Genomic DNA, 12012 nt, shown 5'->3' on the forward strand with positions numbered 1-12012 from the left:
CAAAAGTAAAACACACTGTTACGAGTTAGCGAGCTGCCTGTGACAAGATGGCCGATAGTTGCGGACGGCGACCACCATTGGCCAACAGCGCGCACGAGACATCTAGCCTTTATTATGGATATCTATGGTGAAGTCGCCATTTTGCGCGGCAATGTTTCTACGGTAGCCCTAAAGGGACAAACTTTTCTACAGAGCGCTATCTACTCTCTGCTGCCTACAGTGAGTGCATATACAGGGCTCTTCCTGTGTTTTGCAGTGGCCATCTCCGTGGGTGCTTCAGCATACTTAAAGGACAACTCCGATGACAAATGAACCTAGGTGTAATTAACAGATGGTTACCGAGTAGATCGTTCTCTGGGATGTGTTTTCATGAAAATAGAATGTAAAGAGTTTTATCTCTAAAAATCTCTTTTATCTCTAAAAATAGATTAGCTTAAACCGCTTGTCAATGGGGCACAGGGTAAGTGAAATTAAATCGCTAGTTAATCCCACTAACAAGGCTCAAAATAGCCTCACACTAACACGGTAGCATAATGAGGGTCCCTACATGCAAACCGAAGCATTGAGAACTTTGTAAGTGTACAAACAGTTTAATAAGAAGATACTTTATAAAGATAGTCCATTACGCGTTCACGAACAGCAGCCATCTTGGAAAACAGTCTCGACTAGTCGAGCGACTAACGCTGCGCTAAGAGATTGACTGTGACTTGGAATCTCATATGGTGCGTTGTTTCCGGAAGAAAGCACTGAACGCAACAGAGAAAATAAATAAATAAAAATAAAAAATGTCCATGTAATTCGATTTCACAACCTTAATTCCTATCGACCCGCTCACTTAGCAGAGCGCTCGTGGCTCGACTAGTCGAGACTGCTTTCTAAGATGCCGCCTGACCGTAAACGCGTAATCTTCTTATTAAACTGTCTGTACACTTACAATGTTCTCAGTGATTCGGTTTGCATGTAGAGACCCTCATTATGCTACAGTGTTAGTGTGAGGCTATTTTGAGCCTTGTTAGTGATATTAACTGGCGATTTAATTTCACTACTCTGTGCCCCATAGACAAGCGTTATAAGCTAAGTGAAGTTAATAAACGTAATTTCGGGAGGAAGTACGCCCATCTAATCTTTCAATTAATACCAAGGTATAAAACCAGCAGCTTACCTCTTCCCCTTTCTAGTTCCTGCAGCATTTGGGCTCACCCAAACCCGCACGATGACTGACTTCCAGGAAATCGAATTGTTTCCCTCCGACGACGAACTTTCTAACGTGCCAGAGACACCTGCACGTTTTTCTCCAAACACCTTGGATCCTCCTTCACGGCACATTTCACCTGTTGATCGTCCAGGTCGCCGATCTCTCCGCTCCACAAGTCAGCACCAAAAACCTCGCTCAAGGAGACATCTTTCTCCCCCTCCATCTAGATCATCACGGGGCTCGGCTGATCCTCGTCATGATTCACCTCGTCCTCCAGCATCTTCATCGTCATCATCATCATCTCTACCATCATCTTCCGCAGCAAGCCCTTCAGTCCCTCCGGTTAAGAAATGGACCGTCAACGCGCTCAGGCAAGCGTTATCCAACGCGGGTATCCATTTCTCCCGGAAGAGTTCAAAAGCGCAACTTCACGATCTGCTCATGCGCTCCCACCAGAACACCCAGCGTCCTGCCAGCTCCATGCAAACCTCAACGCAAGCAACCGTACGATCCATACGGTTCGCCTCCAACCCTCGACAGATTCAGCCAGCAGCCGCAGCTGCTACAGCTTCCTTGTCCGCCGCTGAAAGTGGCCGGGTGTCTGTCGCGGCTGCGAACATTAGTTCCGCGGTCTCTAGCGATAGTTCCACGGCAGCTCCAACAGTGAACGTTACCTTCCCTCCTGCTACAGGTGAGTTGCACAGAGCTTCAGCTGTCCATGCCTCCAATACTTCTGCTCCTCCTGTATTCCATCCTCAGTTAAATCCATCTAGCCATGGAATAAATACAAATTTGAGGCTACCTGTACCAACTCCACAACTTCCCCCCTACCCCCCCCTCTTCCATTCCACTCCCCTCCTCTATCAGCGCAGGCCCTAGCGTGAGGCTGCCTCCGCAAACGGTCATGCCCCCCCCTTCCTTCCCCCCTCTCTCTAATTTCTCCTCTGTAGTAACCACAGACCCTAGCGTGAGGCTGCCTCCGCGAACGGTCATGCCCCCCCTCCCTTCCCCCCCTCTCTCATTTCTCCTCTGCAATCAGCGCAGACCCTAGCGTGAGGCTGCCTCCGCAAACGGTCATGCCCCCCCCCCTTCCTTATTCTGCCGTCTTTGGAGCTGATCAAAGCATGGGGTCGCACCCCCAAGCGATGTATAATCCAACTTTATTTCTTCCAGCTACTGCTTCCTCAACAGTTCCTCGACCCCCAACATATACTCTCTCAACTGCATCCACTCTTCCAGTTCCTTCCAATGCCCTTGCTATGAATCCACCCCCCGTCTCCACCCATCTACGGTCCCAGATTTTAGCAGGTGCAGACTTTGACCTCTCTTCTCTCCTTCCCTCTGTCTCTATAAGTGAACCCAATCGCACCCTCGAATTTGGTCCTTTGACTATCAATCTGAAAACCCCAAATTCCAAACCAAATCGCATCCTTACCATGGCTGAGTTTTGCATCGCGTTTGGTAGATATACAGAAATAATTTGTTCTGTCTTCCCCGCCAGACGTAAGGAGTTGAATGATTTTTTAGCAATCATCGCAGAATTGTCACACACTTTTGGCGGTACCCATTTCTTTACATACTACAGGCTTTTTTCAGCCAAATGTTCAGCTCGAGTCACCCAGTGGAATCAGTGTCCTTACTGGGGAGCTCTCGACTTGGAGCTGTACAATAAAGTTTTTCTGGGCTGCCGTAATGTGTCCTGCGTCCTGTGTAGCTCCGCCACACATGAGCCTTCCTCGTGCCCCCTCTTTAATCCCACCCCTCCAAGCAATACGGGCACTAATCCCGGCACCTCTCAAATCGGTAATTCCACGTTTTACGTACCACAGTCCAGGGGCGATTCGAAGAGCCGCAATTTTAGGTTCACTTCAGGCAGACAAGTATGTAATAATTTCAATCAGTTTGGTTGTACCAGACAACGCCTAAAGTATTTACATGTGTGTAATTTCTGTGGTGGAGCTCATGCTCGTTCTGTATGCCCTGTCTATCGCTCCTCAGCAAATTCTAATAAAGAATTTCGAAAGTATCTGTCTTCTCCCATCATTGTCTCCTCTCTAGCTCATGAACTAGCTAACCATCCAGACAAAAACTTCACTCAATATCTACTCAAATGTTTAGACGAAGGCTTTAATCCGGGTCTGGAAAGCCTCCCTACCAGTAGTCTCATTTGCAAAAACCTTCAATCGGCAAACGCTGAACCTGAAGCAGTTGACACCTTAATAGTCAAAGAGCTAGAGTCAGGGTTCATGATCGGCCCCTTTGATTCCCCTCCTTTCAAACTTTTTCGGATAAGTCCCATCGGTGTAGCTACAAGGAAGTTCTCAGGGAAAAAACGCATGATCATAGATCTCTCGGCCCCCCACAACAATACTCAGCCAAGCATAAACAGCCTCATCCCACTAGAAGAATTTTCCTTGTGCTACCACAACATAGACCAAGCCATTCACCTAATCAAAAATGCTGGTTACGGAGCCTGGTTAGCCAAAGTTGATATCACATCCGCATTTAAAGTCATGCCCATTCATCCAGACTTTTGGCATCTTTTTGGCATTCGTTGGAGAGGAAAATTCTTTTTCGCTGTACGCTTAACTTTTGGCTGCAAGAGTAGTCCCAGAATTTTTGACATGCTGTCAGAAGCGCTTTGCTGGATCCTGCAAAACAACCACGCGGTCCCTTACCTAGTGCAATTCCTGGATGACTTTCTCACTGTCTCCCCCAGTTTTTTCCCTCCAGCAGCTCACCTTTCTACCATTCAGAATGTTTTTTCTACATTGGGAGTTCCACTCTCTCCAGAGAAGACACAGGGCCCTACCAAATCTCTAGAGTTCCTCGGCATTAACCTTGACTCCGTCAAATTCCAAGCTTCCCTTCCAAAAGATAAAATCGACAGGATAATCGCTATCTCTTCCAACCTGCTCGAGGCACCTCAGTGCAGCAAACGAGATCTGCTATCCCTGCTAGGTCACCTAAACTATGCCATGCGTATAGTGCCTCAAGGCCGCCCTTTCATCTCCCATCTGCTGTCTCTTGCATCGTCCATTCAGGAATTAGACAACACCATTTCCCTAACCCCATCTTGCCTTACCGACCTGAAGCTATGGATAATGTTTCTTAAACAATGGATCGGTCTGACCTTCTTTTACGATGACTTTCTATCTCAACCATGCGATCTTCCGCTGTTTACAGATGCCGCTCCCTCAGTAGGCTTCGGAGGTTTTTACAAGACCCACTGGTTCGCATCAACCTGGCCCCCCGAGCTCTCCATGTCAAATCAACAAACTGCATCCTCAGCTCTTTTTGAGCTTTATCCCATCATCGTAGCAGCACATTTGTGGGGTCACGAGTGGTCTTCGAAAAACATAGTAATGCACTGCGATAACCTAGCCACCGTACATTGCATCAACAAAGGTCTTTCAAAGTCCCCCAAAATCATGCCCCTCTTGAGACGCCTTACCTGGTTATCTGCCTGTAACCAATTCACTTTCAAAGCTGTTCACATTCCAGGACACCAAAACCAAATAGCTGACGCACTCTCTCGCCTTCTTTTTCAGAAATTCAGAGCATTAGCCCCGGAGGCGGACCCAAACCCAACCCCAATTCCTCCTTATTCAGACTTGACATTCCAGTAACTCACCCACTCAGAGACCTCCACACCTCTTCTCTGGATTTAATATTTCATGCCATCTCACCCAGAACACTGCAATCTTACTGGACTGCGTGGAAAGCTTTCAAACAATTCCATTCCTTCTACAACCAGTTTTTCCCCAATTTTTCCCTCCTATCAATTTCTTCTTTTATCTCATATCTCCACAAGATCAAGTCCATTCAACCCAGTACAATCAAAGTCTACCTTAGTGGCATTCAGTTTTTCTTCAAGCTAATCTACGGCCATCCATGCCATCCATGTTTGTGTCCTGCCATCACAAACCCCCAGATCTCACTTCTAATCAAAGGAATTCAAAAAACGAATCCCACTCATCCGGATTCCAGACAACCTCTAACCAGTGATCTTTTAGCCAAATGCCTCACCTTCCTCCGTTCTGGTCACATGCCTCCTGATACAGCTAGAACGCTGGATGCCATGTTTACCCTGGCCTTTTTTGGATTCCTTAGAGTTTCTGAGTTCACAACCAATTCAAAATTCAACCCAACCATCCATCCAACCTTCTCCGACCTCCAAGTTTTAGACAAGGACACCATCCGTTTCCTGATCAAACGCAGCAAAACTGATCAATTTAAAAACGGCCATTTTATCCATATCTTCAATCTCCCGACACCCATCCAGCCATATCAATCCCTCTCCTTCTTTCTTGCGCACAGGGAGGCCCAGATCTCCTCTCACCTCGACCCACTTTTCATTGACGAGAATAACTTGCCGATCACCAGGCATTGGTTCCACAAAAAACTCAAATACATCCTCACCAACTCTGGTATCCAAGCTCATTTGTATTCATCGCACTCCTTTCGTATTGGAGCAGCTACTACCGCAGCTCAAAAAGGTCTGCCAGATCATCAAATCAAACTACTGGGCCGATGGTCCTCAGATGCTTTTCAGTCTTACATTCGATCTAACCTCTGCCTCATCAAACAAGCCCATCTAAAGCTTGCTTCCCTGTAAAATAGCTGCCTTTGAAACTCAATCCAACTCGCGCCCGCAAACCTTGTTTAGTAAATACTGCTATAGTCGACAAGGCTACCGCAGGACTCTGATACTACCTCTACAGCGCCCTGCCAAATTGAAACCATCCCTGCAGTACCCGGCATATTCAAGACTGCTGCTGCAGTACCCTGCCAATTTTGAGACTGCTGCTGCTGGTCCCCGCCAATTTGAGACCGCTGCTGCAGTACTTTGCTCGATACTGCTGCTGCAGTACCCTGTCATTTCAAAACTGCCGCTGCAGTACCACCACAAAACTTGAGACCGCTGCTGCAAGGCCTCACCAATTTAAGACTACCTTTGCAGTGCCCTGCCAATGCATGACCACTCCTGCAGTAGTGCCCTGCTTTTTTTTTGAGACTGCCGCTGCAGTGCCCCGCCATTTTCGAGACTGCCGCTGCAGTGCCCCACCATTTTGAGACTGCCGCTGCAGTGCCCCGCCATTTCGAGACTGCCGCTGCAGTGCCCCGCCAGTTTGAGACTACTGTTACAGTGTTTGCTCGATGCTTCTGCAGTACCCCGCCATTTTGAGACTGCCGCTGCAGTACCCCGCCATTTTGAGACTGCCGCTGCAGTGCCCCGCCATTTTCAGACTGCCGCTGCAGTGCCTCGCCATTTTGAGACTGCCGCTGCACTGCCCCGCCATTTTCGAGACTGCCGCTGCAGTGCCCCGCCATTTTCGAGACTGCCGCTGCAGTGCCCCGCCAATTTGAGATTGCTGTTGCATTGTTTGCTCGATGCTATTGCAGTGCCCCGCCAGTTTGAGAATACTGCGGCAGTGCCCGCTCAATGCCAGACTGCTGCTACAACACCTCACCTGTTTCATAAACTGCCACGGCAGTTACCTACCTCAATGATGTCGCAGTGCCATCTCCAATTCAGTCCATTTAACAATCTTGGGGGGTTTTGGAATAATTATGCAGACTCCTCCCGTAATCATGAGCGGTTCAAATTGCCATGATTCTCGCTTGCTGTCTATTTCTGCATTATGTTTTTGGAGGGCAATCGGAGCTCGGGTAGAACATCCTCTCCGAGCCCCTCTATAGCAGACAGCAAGCCAAATCTGTTTTACCATGTTCACCAAGATTATATGGGCTCACAAACTCGTGAAGTGAAGTTAATAAACGTAATTTCGGGAGGAAGTACGCCCATCTAATCTTTCAATTAATACCAAGGTATAAAACCAGCAGCTTACCTCTTCCCCTTTCTAGTTCCTGCAGCATCCCTCCTCCTCCCCTGCTCCTCCTTTTATAACTGCGTACACCACACTGGTGGTGGTTGAGGAGAGATCCCTGATACAAGTGAAAAGGGCTTGGGGTGTACAGTAGTACATATGAAAGTGCTATATAAATGACTCATTTTTATTTTATCCATTCAATTTGCCTGTTATAGGGGGGCAATCGGAGCTCGGGTAGAACATCCTCTCCGAGCCCCTCTATAGCAGACAGCAAGCCAAATCTGTTTTACCACGTTCACCAAGATTATATGGGCACACAAACTCGTGAATCTGTTTTTAGAGATAAAACTCTTTACATTCGATTTTCATGAAAACGCATCCCAGAGAACGATCTACTCTGTAACTATCTGTTAATTACCCCTAGGGTCATTTCTCACCGGAGTTGTCCTTTAAAAGAGCTTTTTTCCTCTAAAAGAGTACATGGTGTGACACTACATCTTTTTCAAGATGTCATTCCACCCGTGCGTTTCTGGATGCAGTCGTTCCCTTTCACCAGCTGATGGTCACAATCACTGTCTTCGTGTCTAAGCAAGGCAGGATAACAGGATGGCAGGATAACAGAATGTCGAACGCTGCATCAAAAGGAGAGCTTCAGTCATCTGGGGATGAATAGTGGACCTCCTGGAAGGTAACATTGTCCGAAATGGACCCAGAGTTGACGGCTATGCTTTCCCGAGCCAACGAAAAGTCCAGGTTCGCGTGAAACCCTCCACCATGTCCCGAGCCTTCTGGGTTGGATGACTGGTATTTGGGAACGGCTCACACCATCTTCCCGGAAGTGCATGAAGAGCTCACTAGGTTGTGGACGGCACCTTTTTCTGTCAGAAACCAGCCCAGTGGCTCTTCATTCTTCACTACAATCGATGGGCCAGCCAAAGGGCAGCTAATAATCTGGATATCCTGCCAGTGGAACGGGCCATCGCAACACACCATCCCTGTGTCTGGTGTCTGTTTCCTCTTGGCAAGGTAATCCACATCTCCCATCCAAGGCTCCTCCAGGAGCTCCACTGCTAGTGCCATTGGTCAGGCTAACCTGGCTGATATGACAGAGTCTGCTAAATATCGATTCCCAGGTTGGACTATTCAGCTATGTGTGTTACATATGTAATGGGGATATAACAAAGCTTAAAAATGATCTAGTTGCAAACAATCAGAGTTATATAAAAAATGATTTCTAGTCAAAACTTTTGTTGATTAGCTAGCCTGGATGCCAGCCAAACTTAGCCCCGCCCACAAATGTTTTAGGTCTGGCAGTTCGGTCTGGCCTCGATCCATAGAAGAGTAATTATCCCCGAATAGAAACTGTTCGGACCAATGAAATCATCAGGGCGGGCTTTAGACGATGACGGACAGATGATCAACAGTAACGTAATCATCACGTCATCAAAGGGGCTTGGATTATATTTGTTCAAATCCTAAACGGAGAGCTTGTTTGTATATGCATTCACCTTCACAATTTCTCTCAGAAATGACGATCATGTTGGGTAAGTACTCTGTGTATCATTAAATTATTTTATTGTTTTACAACACCGGCAAAGATCGTTTATTTCAGCGTGCATTCAGACAGGGTTGCCAAGTTTTTACAACAAAACCCGCCAACTACTAGCCCTAAACAATAGCTTCTCAGGGGGTTCTCCGGGAAAAAAATTAGTTTGGGGGGTAAAATGTGTGTTATTTTGGCAAGGTTGCCAGCTAAAATTTGCACTCATGGGTCTATATATAACATAAAAGTCGCTTCAACCCGCGGACATAGAAAACAACCCGCAGAAAAAATGCGGACTTGGCAACACGAAGTTGAGTTCTGTTGACATTTGACAATGCGTTGCTCCGTTGCTCTGATTGGTTGTAGCTCTATCCAATTGAGGTCTTTCCTGGTTCGGTTGAAACACGCCCCATAATCACAGCCCAATGGAGCAGTTTCAGACTCATATTCTGACTAGAATTGAGTATGACCACGTCAGGCTACTGATTAGCAATATATGTGTGTTAATTGTTAATTCTGTTTCATAAATATTGAGTTTATACAATGAACATTTTTTGAGATTCGACAACCTTTATTAAAATACTATTAAAAGATTTTGTAAGCATATTGGGTAATTATGTGTGTGTTATTTCTGATGACGCAGTGAAACATGCCAAATTGTGCTATTTTCATTATTTATCAATTTTTTTATGTGGTTCAGATACAAAAATATTTTGAGTTTCTATTTATTGAACAAATTTCCTTCATTGTATCAACTCAAATTTTTAACTTCAATAAACTCAAAATTTTAAGGCAACCAGGTTACTTACTTTTTTAAGTTAAACCAACAAAAACCAACAAAAAAAATTTACAGTGTAGATAAAAAAAAAAATTCTTCTTTTTTTCAAGGTTTGAGTACAAGAGAGGCATGCATACAGAAGTGCACCACAAAGTATACAATCAACAGTTTGCACTGCTCTGCATTACATTCCTGACTCAAGTCGCCAAAGGGCTATCATCAAGCAATCATCAATATCTTGATAATTGGTTGTACCTTGCCGCTATCTATAATTGAGAACTAACACTTCCTACACTTTCTTCACAATCTAGGTATGAAGAAGTATATTTCTAGATTTATTTGTGAAACCATGAACAGCTCCATCTCAGTAATCGTTGATATATGGTCAGACCGAACTTTGCACTCATTCTTTGGAATTACTGCACATGTTTGCAAAACTAGTGAGGATGTTTACAAGCTGGTCTCATTTCTTTTAGATAGTAAGCATTTTCCAAGTAGACACACAAGTGAAAACATTTCAATGGCCTTTGATGACATAACAGAGGAGTATGTGATTACAAGCTAGATTGATTGCATCATAACAGATAACGCGGTTTACATAAAATGTGGCTTTAAAGTGAACTTAACTCTGCAATCTGTTGACCCTGCAGATGAGGAAGAAATGGACAACTTGTACGATGAGGATCTGTGGGAGGATTTAGACAACAACCAAAAAACCTCATTAGACATGGCCAGGCCAGGTCAGCGATTAAATGAATGAATGAATGAATGAATGAATGAATGAATGAATGAATGAATGAATGAATGAATGAATGAATGAATGAATGAATGATGCATTTATATAGCGCTTTCATATGTGCTATACACCCAAAGCGCTTCACAATCATGTCATGGGTCTCAGGGGCAATTGTCATGCTTTGCTCACTCTCTTCAGCTGGGGATTGATGATCGGCTGAAGGAAGTTAAATTAATATAACTGGCAATAGCTAAAGCATCTAAGCTTACTTCTCTACTGCATAGCAGTGCTTCTTTTTTCGAGAACTGCTTTGAAGCTCCTTTTGGCAGTGGGAAGTCAATACCAGTGGTGAATGTTACACGCGGGAATTCAAAGTTCAAGCAGGTGCAGGCCATCACAAGTCTGTGGTAAAGAATTTGAAAATGTTTACACTCCGCGAAAGGAAACAACCTCAAGAGCTGAGTGCAATTCTTGGACCATTTTCAGAAGCAACTGACTTCTGAACAAGGCGAAAAGTCTGTGACCATAAGCATGGTGGTTCCTACTAGCCTAGAAATCTAGACGCACCCTAGCGGCAGCAAATCGAATTTGCCGCGAGTGTCGTCTAGCAACTCTCAATTCACTTCTGAGCTGTAAACGCCAAACTCTGGTCGGGCCAATCACATTGGCCCTCATTTATCAATCTTGCATAGAAACGGGCGTATATGTTGGCGTAAGATTATGCTTACACTCCTCTCACCGCCTGATTTATGAAACTGTGCGTACCTCTGCAATTCAGGTGTACACAATACTTGCCCTTGATAAATGCCGTGGCTGAAAACGATCGTCATTAGAATAACACGCCCCTATATATTCAAGTCTCCGCCTCCCCCACGCCCTCATTTTACGCTATGGACACACGGAAGACGGCAAAGAAGCAAAACTTATCCGACGTGGAGATCGGGTGCGCTCAATCATCTTACTAGTCCACTAGTCAGGGCACTGATTAGGACAGAAGTCAATGGGCTGACTCCCTGATCAGTGCCTTGACTACTGAACTAGTGAGATGATTGAGACGCGCCCATCGAGATCATCCCCAGGGAAGTGAAAAAAAGCTAAATTGTTTTATTTGGGAGTTTAAAGAGTGGGAATAAAGGCACCCAAAAAACAAACGAATATGGACCCAAATTACGAGTACTGTTAATAGTGTGGAGGTTGAGAAGCGCATTTCAGCAGTTTAAAGCTGTTTAGATGATAAATTAGGCCTACCTCACAGTGCATTATTTTACAGCACATGTTTTGAAACAATTAGCATTTAATTTCATATCACGGCACATGTATTGGGGTGTACGATATGATGATGTGATGTGGAGTACCATTCATTCGCATTAATAATTGCATGACAATTTGTAAGATTCTTTTTATTATATTTTTTATGATTTTTATTATTAATGACACTTATTGTTATTTAGAAGAAGAATGTCGTTATTATTTATTTTATTAATATTTAAAAGAAGAAGAATGTAATTTTTATTATGTTGTCAGTCTGAATTATTCAGTCCCAGTCCGTGCGCAGCTGCCGCACAGACTCGCAGCTGGAGGAATACATGCCTCAAATGCTTTGGTAGCCTATCGTCACACAAATTAAACATTGAATACGTTGCACAAAAATAAACACCGAAGTTTATAATTACTATGTTGTTGTTGTTTTTTTTACAGTGGGTCATAATATAGCAGATCTTTGTTCAGTGCGTTTTGTGGTGTTAGAAATTCGTTTTTCTCAAACGTGAGAGCTGGCGTAGGATTTGAGCGTGCCGTACGCCAACGTCCATATTGATAAATCTCAAAGTCACCGTGGGTTTGGGTGTACGCAAGGTGTACGCTGGAAATTTGGTGTACGCACTTTTGATAAATGAGGGCCATTGTGTATAGAGTTGGTGGCGGGCT

General features: G+C 44.9%; 1 protein-coding gene across 1 annotated transcript; it reads left to right on the top strand.

The window, feature by feature from the left end:
- The first annotated feature begins 1213 nt into the window (after nt 1-1213).
- Nucleotides 1214-4824, top strand: LOC137049121 (uncharacterized). The gene is made up of 3 exons (XM_067427507.1): nt 1214-1886; nt 2804-2998; nt 3254-4824. Exons 1-3 carry the CDS (start codon nt 1214-1216, stop codon nt 4822-4824), a joined length of 2439 nt encoding a protein of 812 aa, XP_067283608.1.
- The last annotated feature ends 7188 nt before the right edge of the window (nt 4825-12012 follow it).

Source organism: Pseudorasbora parva, chromosome 2, assembly GCF_024679245.1.
Source record: "Pseudorasbora parva isolate DD20220531a chromosome 2, ASM2467924v1, whole genome shotgun sequence".
Lineage (NCBI taxonomy): Eukaryota > Metazoa > Chordata > Actinopteri > Cypriniformes > Gobionidae > Pseudorasbora > Pseudorasbora parva.

Bases quoted from the DNA above. Each gene is read 5' to 3' on its own strand.
- LOC137049121 (XM_067427507.1), top strand. From the start codon at position 1,214: ATGACTGACTTCCAGGAAATCGAATTGTTTCCCTCCGACGACGAACTT. The intron at 1,887-2,803 runs GTGAGTTGCACA...CCAAATGTTCAG, and splicing joins TACCTTCCCTCCTGCTACAG to CTCGAGTCACCCAGTGGAAT. The intron at 2,999-3,253 runs GTAATTCCACGT...TCTCCTCTCTAG, and splicing joins TCCCGGCACCTCTCAAATCG to CTCATGAACTAGCTAACCAT.